The 21,584-nt window shown below is 40.8% G+C and overlaps 1 protein-coding gene across 1 annotated transcript in view; it reads left to right on the forward strand.

Moving 5' to 3' along the window:
* The window catches only part of ALK (anaplastic lymphoma receptor tyrosine kinase), a gene marked incomplete at its 5' end in the record, with an annotated part of 57,375 nt that overhangs the window by 5,590 nt on the left and 30,201 nt on the right, over nucleotides 1–21,584 (forward strand). The window contains 3 exons of the mRNA XM_009574370.1: nucleotides 6,129–6,223; nucleotides 7,598–7,741; nucleotides 18,808–18,970. Coding sequence (XP_009572665.1) covers nucleotides 6,129–6,223; nucleotides 7,598–7,741; nucleotides 18,808–18,970 — 402 coding nt within the window. The remainder of the gene's footprint in view (nucleotides 1–6,128; nucleotides 6,224–7,597; nucleotides 7,742–18,807; nucleotides 18,971–21,584) is intronic.

Raw genomic sequence — 21,584 nt, forward strand, 5'->3', positions numbered from 1 at the left:
GGTCACATCTAGACACAGATCTCTTTATTCTTTCTTCTTATATCCATCCAACAAGCCCAGCCTCTGTTGCTCCGATGTGGTCCCATACTACTTTGTTAAAAACAGAGTGAGACTTTAGTGCCCATATCACTGCTCTTTTGCTCTGTAGCATTAACTATGTCTGGTACTGGCCTCCTTTTGAAATAGAGTTATTCTGCTGATGGCTGTTCTGTTCATCTGAAAAAGGGAGTTTTGGTCACCATGTGTGCAGAGTACCTGTGACAGATTTTGTACGTGTATATATTCAGCATGGTTGCCTTTAATAACACCTTTGAATCTCAACCTTTATTACTGGCTATTAAGTAACTTCCTGCATGGCAATTCTGTCACTGTAACTGAGTTTAGTTAGCATGCTTATATTTCTCCAAATAATCTCATTCCACCTAAGTATGTCTTTTATCCCAAATAGTAAGTATTCCTTTGTGAAGTGAGCTAACAGTGCATCATTTGTAACAGAGAAGTTAATGGGAACCTGAATGTAATAAGGGTTAGTGACCTGAAACTTCTCCGTTCCGTAAGTACCTCAGCAGGTTCAGCCGTAATTATTTTAGCTACATAGAGAGAGAAATCAGTTCCATCAGAGGCAAAACATTACAAGTTATGAAATGGGATCTGTACGTACAGGCACGCTGTGATCGTGTCACTGCATGGGGGATTGAGTACAGAGGAGATTAACATTCAGTCTTGGTTAATAATCCCTATCTTTATGATAAAAAGAAAAAAAAAATGATTATGAGCCTTTCTAAAATAATGGCATGAAGACAGCTGCCTGAGTCTGGCTAATGGAAACCTGAACTGTCTGCATGAGCCAGGGACAATATTTAGGTGGAATTCAGAGTTGCTGGTGAAGGGAGGGAGCTGCAGAATTTGCACAAAATCAGCTTTCTGAGATCTTCAATTCAAGGAGAATGTTTTTTATTTCCCTCCAAACAGAAGAGGATATAATACACCCAGAAGCTAACATTTCTGTGCAATGAAGACCTAAAGATAGGTGATGTAAGCAAAGCAGTTTGTCCTCATGGAGGCTATACCAACATAACTATAGATGTATTTTCATATTTTTAGCTCTATATTTCCCTCTGTAAATAAGCCCCAGCTATTTTGGGGGAAAACAGTCTTCTGTTAGGATCAAGAAAAAAATAAGTAAGCAAAAAGAACCAACTGAACAGAAAATCCAGGACGATGTGATGAAGCTCAAATTCTGACCACACTGAAATAAAACCCAAGATTCAAAGATCCTGATGAATGGGGAAGATTACAGCCCAGAGCTTTGATGTTATCCTGTTTCTGTCAGATTTAACTGAGCTGGAATACGCTTGGTCCTACCTTTCAAGGAACTGTTCATCTGGATTCAGATTTCACAGGTTGGGCCAAAGAAACAAACCAAGAAAAGCTTATTTGTTATGCCTTATGCCTTTGGTGCCATTTCTTACCTGTGACTCTGAAATATTTGATCAGTAGTCACCCTTGAGTGGTTTCTGAATTTATGTAAAACTTGTATCCTTCAGACAGCCGAGCTGATGTTCCCCAAAGGCGAGATTTGAATTAGGTTTTTTTCGTCCACCTGGTACAGCACTTCCCATCTGCCTCAAACAGATTTAAAAAAAACAAAACAAAACAGGCCTTTGCATGAGTTGTATTTACAGCTCAGCTGACACTCAACTCTGCAGGATGTAACTTGTATTTCCCAATTGTCGTACATAGAAGGAACTTTTTTTCTAGCTGTGCTCCTGGGGCCAAGTAGGACAAAAGAAGAGGCAGATAAGAAGTAATTTCCACCAGTCCCCAAGTAACAGTTTTTCTAATATCCAAGCTATTAAAGCCTTTCGTAGCAGCCATATTTTCATTCTTGTGAGGAAATCTAGCTTAGAAACACAGACTTATCTGATGAGGATTTGGATTCCATGTGAGGAAGTTGCCAGGATTTATTAAGCAACAAGGTCACAACAAACTTGCCAGCACTAATTTTGCTGCTCCTGTGTAATTACCTTCAGGAATACTCTTTCATGGCCATCCACCACAGCATCTGTGTTTGCAGTGAATATGTCTACTCAGTGCTGTGGACCAGTATCTGTGCCGTATAGGTGACAGTTTAAGTACTGGATGTGCAGTCAGCATACCCCACTTTGATCTGTGCAAAAATATCAGTGAGACATTGTCACCTCCAGCAACTGAGTCACTGCAATAACATATGCTTCTGGTGTTTCAGTATCAGCTTTCACCAAAGTCAAAGGGAGTTGTTTCATTGATTTCAGGGATCAAACAGAAAGAAAAAAAAGGAGGGGGAAAGGGAACGAGATTGTCTGTGGGGTTTTTTCCGTCTCACTGATGTGTGACATTTCCATCTTGAGTTTTGATTAAATTTCCCTTAATTAGCCCATTAAGCTAAAACCACCAAAGCTAATGATTGAAATGGTGGTTAACTGATGATCTTGTTTCAATGGGATCTGAAAGACATCATATTTCTAAATTAATAGTGGCATTAAACTGGAGAAGAGAGAAAGATGAACTATTTGTTGCAGAAATGCTGGTCTCAAGAGAAGATTTGTACTGAAACTGCATTCATGTTAGAAAAAAAAACAGATGGATATACAACCAGAGCAGCACTGATGGTCCTAAAAGTGTTTGACATTGACATGATTTTTCTCTTTTGGAGGCATTTCTGTAATTTTTTTTTATCCCTGGTGAACTTCAGGAAACTTCTCAAGTGTTCTGGTCCCAGTGCTCCTGCAGGTGAAATCAGCAAGGCTGTCTCTTAAATTGAATTAACTGTAAATAAAAGTAAAACGCAACGTATTGCTTTCTTATATGGGCGTGTTAGATGGCACTCCCTTCAATGACAGAAATACTGGTTTGTATCACGCCTTTCTGTTCTTAGGGGCTGAAATTTGATAATTCTCATAAGAACAACCCTTCATTGTCTGAAGAGGCATGACATGAACCAGTGCATAAAAGGATAACACCTTGGGGCATGAAGCTTAGGTTCTGCCAAGGAGATTGCCTAAAGCTATTTTCAGAAGTATTTAATTGCCAGGTACAAAAAAGGTGCATAGTAGTCTTTGCAGAAGTTTCTGTCTCTTCTTTTATGCAACCTGAGCTAAACTCTGCAGAAGTGGAGGAAAAAGCTGACATGGAGGACCATGTCTAAGATCTGCTTTTTTGGTTTTGTAATTCATTTCCCAGCCTCAGTTTAGCACCTTACAAACGTAAGTACACATCAAAATGTCCACAACTCTAAGTGACATTTAGTGTGCACGCCCAGGAAACAGGCCAAAGATCAAATGCTTCAGAGACTCAGTTTCAGTGGTCCCTTCAATGTAGCACCAAGGTTCACTGTGTGCAGGGCATTGATTTTTCAGGCACAGCCAACTGAAAGACGTGTAGCTGAATCCATTTCCACCTTACCTCTTCCTGGAGGTTTCAGCAGCACACAGCAGGGAGGGAGAAGCTTCTGCTGAGCTATGGCCTGTAGATAGGTCCTGGTTCTCCATAACATACCAGACTGTGACCTGTGGCGGTTCAGGACCCGTTTCACATAAGGTTCAGTCATCTCTGCTGCTGGCACAGTAACTAACAGAAAAAAGGAGATCAGAGCCCACTTTGTCTGTCCAACAGCTTTTGTTTAAGACTCATATGGCATGTCTTGAACTAAACAGCTTATGTTTATGCTAGAGCTTGTAATTTCATTTGAAGTGTTGTGGGATGTCAGCTGTGGAGCCAACGGCGGGAGGAGGCAGGGGGAGAACAGCCGATGTACTTGGAAGCCAGTTTAACATGCAAGGACTTTATGTTCCTTCCAGTTCTCCTGCTAGACATACCTACAATGTGTTTCAGGTATACCAACTAAGAACGGTGAGGCTTCTGGCAATGTCAGACTGCAGTTGCATTTTGTATGGATTGGGAAGGCAAAAAATACACTTTTGTGATCTTCAGATTTGTTTGGATGGAGCTGCTACCTTTTCAGCTGATCAAGATGGATCATTTAGCAAGGAAAATTATGTCTTGCTGTTTGGAGTTTCCTTTGATGCTAGGGATACCCCTCCTTCACCATATCTACTGTTCTTTGTGTCAATCACCTGCTTTTTCATAGCAGCTGCCCATATCTTTAGAACATAAAAAGTCCATATTAGAAAAGTCTCTGCATGTGTCCAATGCATATCTCCAAGGAGCAAGAAATTTCAGTATTGAAGCATCATAGTTTTACTTTACCAGAAGTAAAGAAGGAGGAACGTGGTAACTATATCAACTCTTTTCTGTTGTGAACAGACTGTGTTCTGTTCTAAACCCTTTGCACCTTTCAGGGACTCCCAGGATCTTTTTCTGTTTGAAGTTTTTGCTTTGGTTGGATCAGCTTTTCTGACTGTGTCCCCATCTGTAGCTTAGCAAGAACACCAGTTGCAGAAAAAGACGACACTTCAATCTATATACTCTCAAAAGGCACATATATCCCTAGGGTCTGTTTTAGCTTATGCCTCACTGTCATCACTGGTGGTGAAAGCTGCACTATATTTGAGAACAACATGGAAGTTGGTTATGTTTGTTGACAGAGTCAGGTAGCTGAAACAGTCAAATCCCTCATTCAAAACACAGGAACATGCTGTCCCAAAGTAAATGTACATATGAGCAGAGAAGCTTCACTTGAATTTTGTTTTGTGATATTGGCTTGTTGGTAAAGGAGGGGTAGATTTTTAAAAAATAGTAGGAGACAAGAAGATTAATGTAAGAATATTGATACCAGACAAAAAGCTGAGAGAAAATATTTTTGACCCAGTACCATGCATAAAGGACTAGAGTCTGTGAGAAGAAAAAATTCTGCTGGTGTTTAGATTCTTGCTGCAGTGAAGGGACATGATTTCTACAGCCTTTCTAAATAAATAGGACTGCTCCTCAAAAATACCTTGTTCTGTCATCAGTTTTTTGTCTAAACTGGAACACCTGCAAGAATTCACATTCTGGCTGAACACTTATATCTGAAAGAGAGAGCAGGAATCATCAGCCATAGGTCCATGAGAGAGACCCATGAATGGCTTAACTTCTGCTGCTGTAAGACATCAAGATACAACAGAGAATGAGGTTTAAATATTATTTCATATTCTTTTGCAGCTTGTTCTACAGCATATGATAGTTTCGTGTTTTTATAGTCTTGATGCAACCTCTCAGCATTGTATCTCACTTCTGGGCCATGGTCGGCTGCTTTTAGAAATTGTTCTCCTTCCTAAGCAGAGTATTATGATTTTATGTGGCAGATATGCATCGGGAGGACATGAACTTGCTAAGCTAAGAGAAAATCTAAATCCATGAGTGCACTAAATTAACACGTGGTCAGTATACTATAAGATTTGAAGTATTTGATTGTGGGTTGTTTTTGCTCTTTCTGTTGACCTGTAGTATCACTGAGGGTGAATTTACAGGTGATCTTTCTTCTGGTAATGTAGGAGAGGCAGAACTTCCTGGTGAAAGCCAGCTGAGAGTGTGGAAGTGATTTAAGGCAAATCTGCTCAGCTTCTACAAGGAGATAATGAGTTCTGCTCCTCCTATGGACTACCCGGTGTCAGTTCCTCTCTTTTGTGACTGCCAGAACTGTTAGATATCCTTTGCCTCCTAGAGGGTGGATCAACACCAAATACTTTCTAAATTGGTTTCAGCCTTTGATTGCCAGTTCCTTTTAGAAACTCCAAATGACTTCAGGAGCCCCAGCCTACTTATTTTTCTTAACACTTTAGGGTGTAAATCATTTGTGAGAATAAAATCACTTAGGTGTCTCATTTTTCTTGTGCCAGAAACCAGGGGACTTTATCTTCTGTCCTGACACCCCCCCACACACACATACTTGCACCTGCTTCAGGTTGTACGCCTCTGGAGGGAAGAGGTGCTATATTATTTTTTCTGGCTACCTATATTCACGTACAGTTCCCCTCCTCAGATCATCTTTGCTTGTTAGGGGCGAGGATACTTTCTCTGTCAATTTAGTATTTTTATATGTGAAAAGAAAAGCTTTATTCCCCCATTCTAAAACTGCTTTAATTGCGAAGAGCTCTGAGTTTCATCTCTTTAACAGAATTTAATCCCTGTTCTTCCAATCTGTACAGGTTTTGGTTTCAGATCATCGCTTCATGGGAAGAAGGATCTGATGCCATTATTGCTTTTGACAATGTCTCCCTTAGTCTGGACTGTTATTTAACAAGTAAGTTTTCCTTTTATCTGCAAGTGACTTGTCTTTTATTTGCCACGTAATTGAAATTTGGAAAGGGGTTGAAACTGTGGGGAAGGGATTGGGTGTTGTTATCTTCAAAGGACTCTTGAAATGTAAAGGTATGTTTCAGAAATAACTGTGCTTAGATGGAGGAGACCGTTCAGATGCATACCTTATTAGTGGAGCCGACGTTTGGAGTTCCGAGTTTGGCAGTAAATGGGTAGTAAGACATTATGGTGTGGGAGAGTCAGCTTCCAGCTGAGACAGTAGCATCACCTATCCACCCAGGCTGATGCAGAAACCAATCTGTGATTATAGAGTTCCACATGACCTGATTTGCTGTGTGACAGTTATCAAAATGAATGACAGTTGGACTCTGGCTAGGGAAAAGACACTAACTTTGCAATAACATTGGACACAATACTCCAGTTAAATTAGAACAAGGTTATTTTATCTGGACTGACATGCATTTTAAGTCCGAATCAGAAACCAGGATCTTCACTCTGTCCTACTCTTGGGAAAAATTTGGATTCTGATCCAGACTTTGTGATTGACTGGCCTCTAGAATATGCCCAGTCTATACCTCTGCTGCCAGATTTCATCCCATTTAGATTTTTATTGAACATTTGTGTCTGGCTCACCTTTCACAATCTCATGCATAGTGAATTGCTTAATTTGTAAATGTGTTCAATGATCTGTCACTCTATACCTCAGACCAACAACTTACATGAGGATTGAAGCATTGCTGCTCTGAACACATGAAACTTCTATCTTGGGTTGAGCAGTAGAACTTAAGTGTGTTCTTTCCTCTAGGCTTGAAGCTACAACCTCTGTAGCATGTTCAGATTGACAACCTCTAAGCCACTTCCTGATCCAACAGCAGTCCGAATATTTCATCGGCTTTGTGCTATGTTAATTTGCATTGGCTGGGACTGCGAGTCTTTCCGTTTATGCAGTCATACTCCTTGGTTTCTGTGCATAAATACAATGTACCTCAGGTTCCAGTATTCTAAAGAGATCTTAAAATTATGCTGTAATTAAAAAAGATTGCACATACTTTTACTGGCTAAAAGAGAAACTTTCTAACAGTTGCTAAAGATTGTATTCTGTATTTCTGCTTTGTATCTTCATTCACTTGCTGTTTTGCTCACCACTCATTCCTGTTTATTTTTCTTTTGTCACAGTTCCCATAACAGCAATGGAAAGTCAGTCTGCCCTTTCCTTTTAATAGTGCTATATCCTGTGACTGCAGGCTCTTATTCTCAGCCAATAAGCCTCCAGCCCTTAATTTAGCTTCAGTTTTGGACTACATACTGGCTTAGCCACCCTTAGTGATAAACCAATCTGTGACTTCTTGTTTTCTAGTAAGTGGAGAGAAGATACCTCGAGGTACCACACCAGACTCGAGCAATTTGCTCACCAGTAGAGGTGGCCAGAAGAAGTTCGGATGGGAACAAAAGCTTCTGGGAAATCTCCAACTCCACACTGCCCCCATTTCTGGTCCAGCAGGTAATTGTCTGGTCTGAGAAGCATTTTTAGACAGCAGAGATTTCCAGCTAGTACAGATTTCAGTTAGATGTGGCTAAATGCAATATGATTCCTTTTTTTTTTTTTTACCAAAGCCTTTGTTCAGAGCTGTTCTCAAGTCCCTTGCAAACAAAACAAAACAAGCTCTAAGAAAGCAATTACCTTTAGCTGTTAACTGTAACTTGGATTTTGATTGCAAGCTGGTGAAAGAAAGAACCAGAGGGAGCCTCTTCTTGAAGTAAAAAGTGCCTTTAAACTGTAAGATAGGTTTGTTTAGTGTCGTGGTCATGTAAAAATAGGCAGGAATCAAGGCAAAGTGTCCAAATTGACTGAGTCCAGCATGTGGTAACTGAACACCCATCTCTAGTTAATATAGGCTTGGTTTGAAATAACATAGCTTCACTTTTTCAGTAATATTTTAATTGCCCATTTGAAAGAAGACAGCATTGGACTTCATTTTAAAAACATGATTTTTAATTAATTAGAAATGTCAGTCTTGTATGGTCAATGTTATTTCATTCTCCCTTGTCCCTCAGCTCCCCTTTCCAGCTTAACTGTAGCGGCGTGTGCCAAATAGATGCAAGATTTCCATTCCTTCCCCCTCACATCACTGTCTCCCAAATATTTGTCTCTTCCCTCTCCCAGGCTTGCCCACACATTCACAATATCTGTTTTGGGCTCTACATGTGCATTTCTATTTCAGTCTGCTTCCTTTCCTCTTCCTTGCCAGCTTCTCTTTCTGATCTGATTCAGATGGCCACAACCTCCAGCCTACCTGGGGGAGCAGGGCTGACCATGGAAATGAGGGGTGACTACAGGAGAGATGCCACCCTCAGCACTGTGTGCAGCTGTTTCTCCTCACTTAGGGCTAGCTAGTTAGCTGCCAAGTTGAAATACCACCCGTCTTAAGGTAGAGAACAGGGGTGTGGTTGGTGTATGCCTCCTTTACTTTGTCAGTAAGCCTAGGGATTTGTTCCTGCTGCCTCCTTCTCTCCCACTCCTCCATCTTAGAAAGACTTCTTTGAGTCTGTTCTATTCTAGGTTATGTTTCACTTTGCTACCTGCAGTGTACTGTTGAAATACATGAACTAGTGGTGTTAGCTCTGATACCAACAGCAGTCTGGTCAGTGTGGTCAAAAGCTCCACATGGTCTTCAAAGCCTGCCTGTAAAGCTGGATGTATTAGCCCACTCCGTGCTGCCGCAGCAGGGCAGCTGCTGGTACCTGAACTCCCTTGTGAAGCGAGCTCTGGCAGTGGAGGCTGATGATAGAGTCTGCAGTGTAGGCCGAGTTGCCATCAAGTGGACCTTATTGATATTTTATGTACTCAGCATCATACAGCAAGAAAAGTGCAGGAGCACTGACAGGAGTCTCAGGAGAATGAGACGGGGAGTGAGCCCATATGAGAGGATGCTGGGCTGGGTGGACCTGTGCTTTTGCTATAAAGATTGTGTCTAGCTCTATTACAGATGTCGTGTGTGAGCTTGGGCTGGTCACAAAGGTATAATTTCCAAAAAGATCCTTACGTCCTCTTTGCAGATCCTTTGAAGTATTCCCTTCAATATCTGTATCTCCGTTTCCTGCCTGTAAGTGGAGCCACCTTTTACTTTTAAGTGCTTTCAGCATTGCTCTTAGGTCAGTGATATTGTGGTAGGATCCGTACACAGGTGTAGATTATGGACTTCTGGCTGACTTTCCATAGCAATGTCAAGGCTTAGGTGGTGATGTAGTTCCCTAAGGCAGCTGTACGTTTCCTTCCAAGGTACCTACTGTTTTAGTAACATAAAAGCCATCAGGTATCAGTTTCAGATTGGAGAATGGCCAGAAGTTTGGATGCAAAGTTAATGTAATGTAAGGTGGGTGTGTGGGTGTTAGGCTAGAAATCTTGTGGCTGTAGGTTTCTTTGAGAATTTTATTACTTCCTACTTCTTACTAGATCTGAAATGATGGAACATCTTCTAGATCTTCTGCTCCCCGTCCTGTCTGAGGAATGCAATTTAAAGAAATGCTTAGATAGTAGAAATAATGGGAGTCAGATTGCTTGGGGGTAGAAGAGAAGGTCACCGAGGTACTTTGAGCAACTCAAATAACTTGTTATGACCTTGGGGTGAAAATTCAAGGGAATTCCTGTGGTATCTAAGCCAGCTTGCCTAATTTCTGGGTCCTGTTCCTTGATCCTCGGTCCTGTTCGTGTTCTGTCTAAAATTGTCTCCAGCCCCTGAAGTTTGAAATCATTCCTACAGCAATTTTCTCCCCTTTGAGCCCTCGGTATACACAGGGCAGAAATCAGAGAGGCTAAGCTGCAGCTTAGCAGTGGGAAGCTTTTTGCAGTGGGAAATCATTGCATTTCTGAGGGTCACCACAGCACTGAATCACCTTTTTCCTTTGTGTTGCTGAGTCCCTGCTCTCAGTAAACAGTGCAGATGCTTGTTTGGTCCCTGGGCTATGCATTTTACCCAGCTTTAATCTTGTTTCTTTCTGCATCCTGTAATGCATTTAAGAAACCTCAGGCTGAGTCTGTCAAGGCCTTTACTTTGATGGCCATGTATTTACTGTTGTGCAAGTGAACCAACAGCATCAGCGCCATCCTGAAGTCCCAAAGACTGCATTGACCAATATGAGCTCAGCCAAAAGTAATTACAGCTAATGTGATCTTTGGCTTGTGTGATGGATCACAGTCTATAATATTTCCTTCTTAAGAAATCATATTAAAACAAAGAACTGTGTTCCTATAGCTGAGGAGACAACAGGATAATAAAATGCCGTCCCCAAGTCCCCAAGCCAGCTCAGCCTACACAGCAGGAAGTACAATCTGAAAGACAGGTACCACTTTGTTTACATGGCAGTAAATCCAAAGAAGCTCCATTGCTTTCAAGGGTATGGGCCTCGATTTGCTCCTTTGTAACTGAGAACAACCTCTTACATGCACCTGCTGGTTTTGCCTGTGCTTGGAAATCCATTTTCAGGAGAAGCAATAGTCATCACCACCAACCTCCCTGTCCTCTCTGTTCTCAGGCCCTGTACCCAGTGAATTACTTCTTCAGCCTTGCTATTGCTTATCGTGGCTTGGCATGCTTCCACAACATGTACACCAAAGGTTCAAAACACATAACGCTGTGAAAAATCCTAAAGCTTCCCACTGTCATGTGTCACACATGGGATGACGAATGCGCTGTGTAAAGAATAAGAGCCAAAATTGCTACAACTACTGTGGTGGTGTTACTCTCTCTCATTTCTTGATGATGACCAGGACCAACACAGAAAAATTCCTGTAGGTTTCAAGTCACGCAGTTACTTGCAGTGCAAGGTGGCCATTAGGCAGATGATCACCAAGCAATGCAAATGTTTTCCTTTTCAATTAATTAATGACGTGTTACTTGCTGACATGCCAGCTTCTTGCTGAAAGGTTGCAGGTGAAACTTGATTCTAAAAGAAGCCTGCAAAAAAGTTGTAAGAAAACCTGCGTATACCAGAAGATTGAAACAACTTCAGTGGAACTAGGATTTTTGATTGAAATGGCTAAATCTGTGCACTGTTTATTTTGATGTAAACCAAGCTTACTTTGGCTTCGTTTTTAAATTGATTAGCTATTAGTTTAAGTAAAACTGAAAGCTGCTCAAACCATAGCATTTCTGTTCGGGGAGTTTAACTACCAATTAAAAAGCCAATTTATATCAAACCAATGCAATTTCCTTTTATAGACAAAGCCAGAATATGGGAAATTCAGGCATATAAAGATACAGTGAGCAATAATGAGAAACTCTAGGTAAACAAATTACTATCATGGAAACTGGAGGAGACAAAATAGGATTCTCAGTAGGCAAAAGGAGATAACAAGACATAGAGCAATCAAGCTTTAATTAAAGATTTCTGGTGCTTCTGAGTAGGCTGTAAATACCATGAGGGTAGCCTCTCTTTTGATGTTTCAGCTTCTCATCTGTCCCACTGACAACTTACTCGTGTCAGGGCATACAGCACAAAAATGGTGTGTTGTGAAATGTACAAAAAGTTTAACCTTTTTTCCCCTCAAATCTTGCATTGTTTTGTCCCATCTCATCTGCATCTCCACCAGCCATTGTGTGACCATGGTTTCTTTCATGGAAACTGTCATCAAATCATTTTCTCATCCAGACTGGATTATTGTTTTCCTTCAGCTCCGGTCTCTTCCTCACAACACTTAGTGGTTGCACAGATTTTGTCTTTTGCATCAGGGAGAGTCCTCTTACGAGTACTTACATGGCTGTTTCTCGGAAGAACTCTGAGTCACATTAGTTAATCAGATGAAGGAGCTGAAAGGAACAGCGGAGCGAGTATTAAGTAAAAGAAAATTACATTTGGTTGCTCTTTGTGTGCAATTATACTAACTGAACTGTTGGCATAATGCAATAAAGGTATCTGCAGAATTGTATTTTTGTATTAAGCATCAATTAACACAGTGAATAACAGCTCAGTGCCCTCCCCCCAACAAAAGTAGCATCCTGAACAATGATAGAAAATGTTCAGAGACTGACAGTGGGATCTCAGATTGAGTAGGCATGAATTTCTTTATTGCAGTGTTTACACTTCCTTTCTCTGTAGGATTGAAAATAGCAGAGGTGCAATACTGAAAATCAGCATACAAGCAGATCCCAAACATAGCAAAGTTGAATTGGCATAAATGCTCTCCAGAGTTAATCATACAATTGAAATAAAGAGGGCAATTCACACATTTTAGACCTAAATTTTAAAGCTGCCCACGCTTAAGAATAGCAGTTTAAATTGTGCAGAAACTGCTATATATCTTAGGAAAGGTTTTGAAATAATTTTGCTATCTCCTTCCAACTTGGTCTTTGTTATCCAACACGCATTTCTACAATCCTTTGTAATTGTGAACAAACAAATTCCAAAAAGTTAGTACCATGTCTCACTTAACACCCTTTATGGAAGCCTCCCCCTATCTTTTTAAGTGAAACATAAGAGAAAAGAAATTAGTTTTCTTCATGCTGCTTTGTTAGTTTCTGGTTACAGAACATAGGAAGAAACAAGCCGTTCTCATTGCTGTTCAAAGTCAGCAATGCCCTTGCCCTGTTATAGCGACCACAGATAATTTCCTATAAGGATGCCCTGGCAGTGTTCCCTTTATATGGACACTTAAGAAAAATCTAAAGCATGAATCAAGCTTTGAGTATTTCTTTGAAATGATACTCAGGATCAATCTGGCATACATTTGTCATCACTGCAGATGCTCTTCTTGTTGAACTGAAAAACATGTCCAAGTCTTCCATTGCCACCCTCATTTAGAAAATGGAAAGACAGAGGTAGAAATAGTAAGTCCATAAATAGTTGAAAAGCTGGCCTCCTCTTAGTCTAGCCGCACCTGTGTAACTGGTTCTGGTATTGCTGGCAAGACTCACTAATTTCTATGATCATTTTATATCCCATTAATATCATTGTGTAGACACATTTAACAGTTCGGGGACTGTGATTGTGAGCACAGCCTATTTCTGCCATTTACCATCGTCTTTCAAACCCCTGCCCCGCCTCATTAATCTCTGGCAAACTTAGTCCCAGAAAAGGTAGTAATCTCAAATTACTGCTCGCAGGACACTGTTAAACAACAGAACCCAAAGCAAAATTGAAAGGTTGTTCCTTCCTCACGTCACTGAACATGTTTCTTATATATGCTTGTAGTATATTTTGCCTACAGACTTTCAGCACAGACCAACCCTGGAATTACTGGTAATGCATAACTGAGATTGCTCATGCACCAAGTATATCCCTCCTCGCATACCATAGTGCCAATGGCAGCCAAATGTTAGTGAAGGTTAAGATGGGTGATTTCCTGTAAGCCTCTGATTTCCCATGTTGGCCAAATATTGTAAGGGAGCTTGTGAATGTTTTTAGAAATAGATGAAGCAAGCGTTCTGCTTGTTCATGGCATCAAGTTTGATGACATCTGCCTTAGAGGAAGAAGTAAAATGAACTCGCTGAAGGACAACAGAATTAATTACCTCCAGAATTTTAGCCACTGGGGTTCTTTTGCCCCTGAAGCGTGAGACCTTATAGCCCTTATTAATGTTTTTTTTACTCTATTGGAAGTAGGGATAGCCTCTTGGCCTGAATAGAGGTTGTGGCAGCAAGTTTCACGAAGTGCCTACACGTTGTTTTAAAGCACTGATGCATTTCACTAGTGCGTTACTCTAGGTTCCAAAATAAGCCAAGTAGCGTGGTGCTTGGTTGGTAATTTTCTCAAATCAACAGTTAAGTTTTGGTTTGGAACAAGTTGAACCTCAGTTCAAACCAGCTTAATTTAACAAATGCCAGTTAATACATTTAGGCCCTTGAGGTATAGCTAAAATGCCTGTCTGTTTTGTGATACGGAGTTTATGTGCTGTATGTGCCACTGAAATTGCTTTCTGTGTTAGAAGTACAAATGTGCTTTAGGCTTTGCTCCACTGTTTTCTCTTCATTGTTGCTGGTTGTTATTTGCAGCAGTGCCTGCAAATAGTATCAGAGCTTCAAATGAATTAGTCATTTTAAGTCTTGTGGGGTTTTATTCTTTTTGTTTTCCAAGAGCAGGACATCAGTCCCCTTTGCTGTGGCTGAAATCCAGTGCCTTGATTGCTGTGCATTTTATGTATCCAGCCAAGCTGTGTGAAAACTAGAATTTCTGCTGTGCAGAAGAAAATAAGCATGAGTGACTGTGTGTATAAATATATCGGTAAATCTAATTTGGAAAGAAAAGTTGGGAAGAAGAGATTTTTTAAAATCTGTTTTAATAGAGCCAAAATGGCATTCCTTGCAAAATGTTGCTGCTGGGACCTTAGCAATGTGTTGGGAGACTGCCAGGAGCTTGAGGACGGCAGGTGTGTGGGTGAACAGCAGAAGACCAAATGTTTCCTCTGCCACATTTCTTGTTAAAGTGGGGATTCCGTCAAATGAACTGATGTATAAATTATTCACTGAAATGTAGTACCCCAATTCTGAATCTCAGTGTAATCTTCACTTCTTTTCTTCTTCCCCAGCCTTAAACAGGAATTTCCAGTTTTTAAACGCAGTTAGCATCTTGCAACTGCCAATGACAGAATATATAGGGACCCTACGTTGAACTACCTGTTAGTTTTCATCATGGGAATGCTCAGCTGTTTCTGGGCGTCTGTAACTTGTGTGAAGTTGGGCAAACTTCCGAAATCTGCTAGTTGTTTGGGAAGATTTAGACTGGAGAGTCCTGCTTTTTTTCCCATCATGTGAGTGTGAGGTGCCGGCAACGTTAGCCTGTTGCACACTGCAGAAGGAAGGAGACGTATGCCGTGCAGTATGTGACAGACCACAGTTGTGCACCGATGGGAAAAATCTATGCTTCTCACCTAGCTATTTAAGGATTTTCGATTCAGTGCTGTTGCTTTAGTCTTTGGAGATCAAAATAATGCTTCAAATTGAATTACTGTAAACTGCTGTGGCATGCAGCAATCTGTAGAAATGCTCTCTCTGAGCTCATGAGACATGCTGCAGTCATGTCTAGAATCAGGAGAAAATCAATACTTTACAGGGAGTGAATGGTTATTCTTACTTAAAAAAAGAAGTGGTGGGTTATCTAAGATGGGCAGTACTCTGTTTTGTTACTGGGTTAGTGGTTTAAGATCTTGGGCTACTGTTACATCTGCAGATTGAGGGTTGGCTTTGTGAAATGTTTAAGAGAGCAGAGGGAGGGAAGTGCAAGGTTTTTAGTCTGTATCCAGAATTGTAACTAAGACCCATCTGTCCTAATTATGTTGAAATGAGGGGCGACTTCTTCCCATGCCATATTCTCTCCCATTTAATTCAGCGACAAAGCTGTTACATGTTGGACTGGCTTTCAGTATCACATCTGAAAGTGCATATAAACAGGAGGAGGACTGTTTGCAAGTCAATGCAGCAGTGACAAATGAGGAGATCGCACAACACCTGGCTGTAGGTTTTACTGAGATCCTTGCTGGTTCAAATCAGGTACGGTCTCCCTATGGACTTCACTTGGGCCAGACTTCCTCCGGCAATGTTTTGGGCAAAGATCACTACCCAGCTCTGCTACTTCTGAAACAAGTCTTCTCCCATTCCTGTCTACCATCTACCTGAATAAAGCAAGTAAATGTGTCTGCTAGCACTCACTGCAGCAGCTGCAGAACCTGGGAGGCTTTACATACAATGTTGTATATATCACTGTATCGATTGCAACAGGACCGTTTTTGAAATCTAAGACAGTACCTCCTGTGCACAGTCATCTCCAGGTTCCTTACGACATACTCCCTGGCATAACATATCTGCGGTTTTTCATTCCCTGTACTCTCATGCTCTTAAAAGCCAGATTCTAAGAGCTTAGATGCACATTCAGTAATCTTAAATTAGCAGCACTGTTTGCTCTTACCCTGATACTGCCTCTGCACTGGAAATGAGCCCCCTCTAGTTTGTCCAAGAGGCAGAAAATACAAAAGTTGTTCTGGTTGCTTCAGTTCAAAGTCTGAAGGCATAATGTTTGCAGCAGGAGGACGTTTTTCTTCTTTTCCACCAGGGCATTGGGCTTTTAAGGAAACAGAGGGCCATTAAAAAGCATTTTGGAATAAGACAGTTCATTGATCCCCTGTCCCTGGAACCCAGTGGGAGTCAAGAGTTGCCGGTTTCAGGTCCAGCTGTGCTGTGTGTTACATGTGTGATAGTCTAGAGATACTTTTGCCAAGGCCAGGTAAGCAGATACCTAAGGAATGAGATTTATTTAAAGGGAGTAAATCGGAAATGCAAAGCTTAACCATAGCAACAGTATGCACATGCTGTGGTCTGTCCTAGGTTTTATCACTTCCAGTTTTCCATTTTGATTCTCTCATGTTTTGGGTTTATTGTCCCCTTGAAGGTCACCTGCTTCTACCTTTGGGAACATGTTTGATGTTTCACTGGAGACATCCAAATGGCTTCTTATTGTTCCAAACGAAGACACTTACCTGCCTGCTTTACTAAACATATGTTTCAGTGCAGGTGGCTTAGCCCGCTGGGATATTGCAACGTTAAATCACTGCGATAGCTGACAGAATGAGTCTCTCATCTTCCATTTTGTGTGAGATTTTGCTTTGGTTTTGGGTTGTTTTGGGTTTTTTTTTTTTTTGCAAGAATAAACATAAGTAACTCTGGTGCAAGACTGTCAATATCAGAGCTACGGAAGGATTTTGCTTTAGGAACTTTTAGGCCTTGCTTTCTTAGGTGCTTTTCTCCTCTTTCCTGGTGTTCTTGGGTTTTTGGGGGGTACACCGGAGGCAGAAGAGGAGAGGGGAATTCTTCCATTTGCTATCTACTAATTTTAAGACTTTATACTGCCACCCATCGCAGAAGGATTGGAGAAATAAGTAAAATAAGTATGTAAGTATCCATATAAAACAAATAACAGTAGCAAAAACTCTAGAGGACCCTTGCAGGGGAGTTTTGAGGAGGAGTGGCGTAGATTTTGGAGTAAGAAGGAAGAGATTATTCTCTCAGCAGTACTTAGATTGGGAAGCTTTCCAAAAGTAGTAGTTTTGCATTGCTTCTTGGAATAGCCAAGACTGTATTACAAAGGTTTTTCAGAAATACCAGCCATTTTATTTCTTAAAGTCCTGCCAAATTATTTGATCCATTTCATGCATTGAACTTTTTTGTGAGAAGGAATTTAGCTCAACTTCAGGATTAGTTTTGAAAAGGTAATTCAGACCTTGTGCCTGGCTAGACTAAGGTGTTGCCTTGTATTTCTGGTGGGTGAACCCCTCCAGTAACAGTAATGGTAGAACTGCTGGCCTCTCTCATCCAGACACAAGCAGACCATCATTTCTAGGTAAGATCTGCTTAGACAATAGCTCCAAATTCCAAGAAGCAGATCAAGCTAATGCTCTATCTGAGCTAATTAGTACCATCGCAGAAAGAGTCTGCATGTGTTGTATTACATTAGTGGAAGCTGGGGGGGAAAACGGTGCCCTTTGAGAAAGCCGTAAGGAGGGCTGGCTGGCCCAACATCATTTGTAGAAATAATATTCTTTAGGTGTATTTCAAGTCTTCTGTCTTTAATGGCAGCAGAATTAACTAACGGAGTTTATTAGATTGTGTATATTAGCTTGTTAGTAAGTATGAATGATAAATCATGTAATGTGCACAAAAAATGCTTAGTCCACTTATTTACCATCTAGATCTCAGTTTTGATTACATATGAAATATTTCCTGATATATTAGCAAATATGTTAGGGTGGGTTTTACAAGAGCATTGTGGTCTTGCAACTGTGCTGGCCCTTTCAGAATATCCTTTAAGAATCTTTAAGGAAAAGGACAGCATTTTCAACATCATGTGTTCAAATTAAAAAATTAGATTTTTGAGGCACGAATTAGCAAAGCCTTGTTCTAGAAATCTATTTGTACAGGGCTAGTACTTCCAGTTGATAAAAATGGCTGTAATAGGGATGCATTGATTTACACCTGAAGATCTGGCCTAGAACATGCAGAGCTGAATGCTTGTTTTACAGGCCTCAGTTAAATGTTTTGCGTTCTGAAGCTTAACTTGAATCTCCTGTGAGCAAATAATTATTCAAAATACAATTAGTTTATTGTTATGTTTTAATCACTGAAATGATGTTGTATTTACAGGTTTTTATCTAATTAACAGCTACTTTCCCATATAAAATAAATTCAATAATCAAATGTCTGTAGAAACTGAAATGGCTAAAATGCATCAGTCTTGAGGTTATGAGCATGCACTTTAACAGCCCAGAGAGCAGAGCCCAAAACTAGGTGGTCTGTGTTGCATTTTACTCTACTCTCCTCTGTGATCTTCGCCATTTTGAGCCTCAGAAAAAGTAAAGCTATGTTCATAGTTGTGATAGCTTTCAGGAGATGTAGATGAAAAGCTGTCAAATACTGAAATACACATTACTATGAGTCTTTTAAAAGGCTGTGAGTATTTGTTCTGGCTAAAACCTCAGGGGCCAGGTTCTTCTCTTGGTCCGACAAGAGAAAGTGAATAAAGCGCAGAACAGCTACTTGGTCTTTGGATGTTCAGATCATGCTTTGTGTATGTCTTCATTTCAGATCACTGGTTATTCACAACATGTGGTGCCAGTGGACCTTATGGCCCCACACAGAGCCAATGCAACGATGCCTACAGGAATTCCAACCTCAGTGTGATCGTTGGAGCTGAAGGGATTCTCCAGGGCATTCAGATCTGGAGAGTACCAGCAACTAACACATACAGGTAAGGGAACCGTCACTGATTGTCATGATACATCTTTGCGTTTGAAACTTATCCAAGCTGCAGATACGTGCTAGGCATATATTCAGAAGTTTGGCCAGATCGGCTTGGGTTTCATTTCTCCTTGATCCTGTGATTTTCAACCTTTCCAGTCTCAGATTTGTTGTCTGGAAGATGCGACTTTTTGGTGAAAGAGAGAAGAAAAGGTGAAAGAGAGAAGAAAAGAAAGAGAAGCAACCATTTGAGGCAGACAAATCTTTAGCCTAAATGGTTACAGGTTGGGAGAGCTCTATAAGTAGCTGAAAATCAAGTGTTTTGACCTCCCCAGGCCAAGGGGCATACATATCCCATATGTCATCCGTTGAATTCTGGGATCAGAATGAGTTTTTCCCACTCTTCATCTGGTATAGGAGGCACAATCATATGTCAGCATTTCTTATGGGACAGCTTGCATCAAGTTCTGCTCAGCACCTTGACTTTTTTGAATCTAGGCATGGTAAGTTGAGCCTGTAAGCCTGGCTCACTACTGTAGAATTGATTTTGGAAGCCAGCCACCTAAATGTTAGGCTCTGTGATACTGGGGGTTCTGACACTTAAATCCCTCTGTGGAATTATTTTCAAAGGGAGATGATCAGATACGGTTCAATACTACTTAATCAGATTTTTACCGATCATTTTTTCTTTTTGTTCTTGCTGGGGAAAGAAGCACAATCGAAGTTTAGTTCACTGTATCTGAATGGTAACATCAAGCCATTACATGCATTAGTTTGTAAGCAGAACTGGTTGTTTGAATCAATGACTGTCTAGTGGTGGTTTTTTTATGCAATATTCCCTATTGAAACCACTGATGGTATTATGGATTTCAAAGAGAACATTCCACTGAAGACTTTGAACAAATTTCATTTAAAACTTCTTTTTTTTTCTTTTTATTGAAAAAGAATATTAATATTGAGGATAGATGTCAGTCTCTAACAGAAGTCTACTCCAAAGCAGTTTTGAGAAACTGGCTAGGCTAGGCACAAGTTCTGCCTGAGTGCCTATAACCACAAGGATTGATGGTAATGAAAAAAGCATTAATGATATTTTACTCAGCTATCAAAAATGAGTTGCCTGAGGTGAATAGAATTTTTCAGGACTGGCATTCAGTAAATATGGTTATAAAGTATAGCCCAAAAGAGAAGAGGCAATAAACTTATAACATTGTCATTTCTTTAATATCACAGCCCAAGAAGAGCCAGAATTCCAGTGCAACTGTAGGCTGATTTTTGCTACACAATACAAACGACAGGTCCTTCCGGGAGGACCTGTCTATTTAAGTCCTATAAATGACCTAACAGACTTTTAGGTTCTGTATAGATAATAGATGGCTAATGTCATTGGTAACCTGTATATAAATGGATGATGTTCTCTTCTGCACCTCTTCAGGCTATAGTAGAGAATTCACAGCCTGGGGAAAGGAGGAGGCAATTGTGGGCTTAAATTAACTCGACATCTTCCTGATTCTGGGTTGCTGAAGGGGCAGCAGAGTCCCCCACTATAGCATAGCCCTAGGAAAATGTCAAGTTGCAGTATCAATTCTAGGGCTTCCCAGAGTCTGGACCCACTGCCTGTATTTAGCTCTCCCCTGTAGGCCTGCTGCACTGTTGGTCCTGTAAGTTAGCCTGATAGCCATCTCCAGTATACCTGACCCAGAGACAAAATCCTCCAGCTGGCTGTTGGGCTCTTAAGAAAGCTGCTGTTATGCCATATCAGTGTGTTTTACACTGTGTAACGTAAAGCAGTGAGTTACATTCCTGGTAATTGCATAAGAAGGATATAGATTGTCTGAACACGAGGCAGAATATGCGTTATTAAAATGCAAAGACAGAAAGCTCAACTTTGCACAAAACTATACTAGCACAGGCTAACGACACCCAGAAAACCCCACCATCTGTGAAGGTCTGGGTAGGCTGCCACACACTGTAGGCGGCTTCATTTGAAGACTGGAGTCCTACATGCTCCAATGCTGATATGGACAAAATCATCTGGTTTGCTCCCACAGGACGGCACATTGTGTAACAATAAAGTTAGGCAATATAAAAGAATATTTTTCTTTTCAGATTTCCTTCTAAGCATTCAGAAGGTCTTGTCATCCCATATCTAGGCCTATGAGATAAATTACACGTTACCATCCATTGTCCGAATTCTTTCCATTTTTAAAGCAAGAGTCTTTGGTCCGTTTTGCTGAGTGCCCCATTTGTTGTCACTTCCACTGTCCTCTCTTTTCTCTGGTCCCTTCTTGTAAGGTAGCACAAGAGCATGGCACAGTGGAATGCCAAAAGGTGTCCTAAGTTGGCCAGCCAAGGCACTGTATTTTCTCATATTCTCAAAACTAGCTCCAGTGTTTCCCATGACCTGTCTACCTAGAGGTGGATTTTTTTCTCCATCCCTGGTTTGCACAGCCAGTGCACTCTGCTATCCTGATCCTTCCTGAAGATGCAGTTTTCTTTTTCAGTTCCTACAAGTATCATAGTAAAAGAAAAGGAGGAAGACAGTGGAAGGTATTCTGTGTTCTGGTTATATCTACTCAGGGTGGTCTGAATCTTTCTTCAGGGCCAATATGGTTGAAGGGATTCCT

This window comes from Fulmarus glacialis, unplaced genomic scaffold (genome assembly GCF_000690835.1).
Source record: "Fulmarus glacialis isolate BGI_N327 unplaced genomic scaffold, ASM69083v1 scaffold14390, whole genome shotgun sequence".
In the NCBI taxonomy this organism is placed as follows: Eukaryota; Metazoa; Chordata; class Aves; order Procellariiformes; family Procellariidae; genus Fulmarus; species Fulmarus glacialis.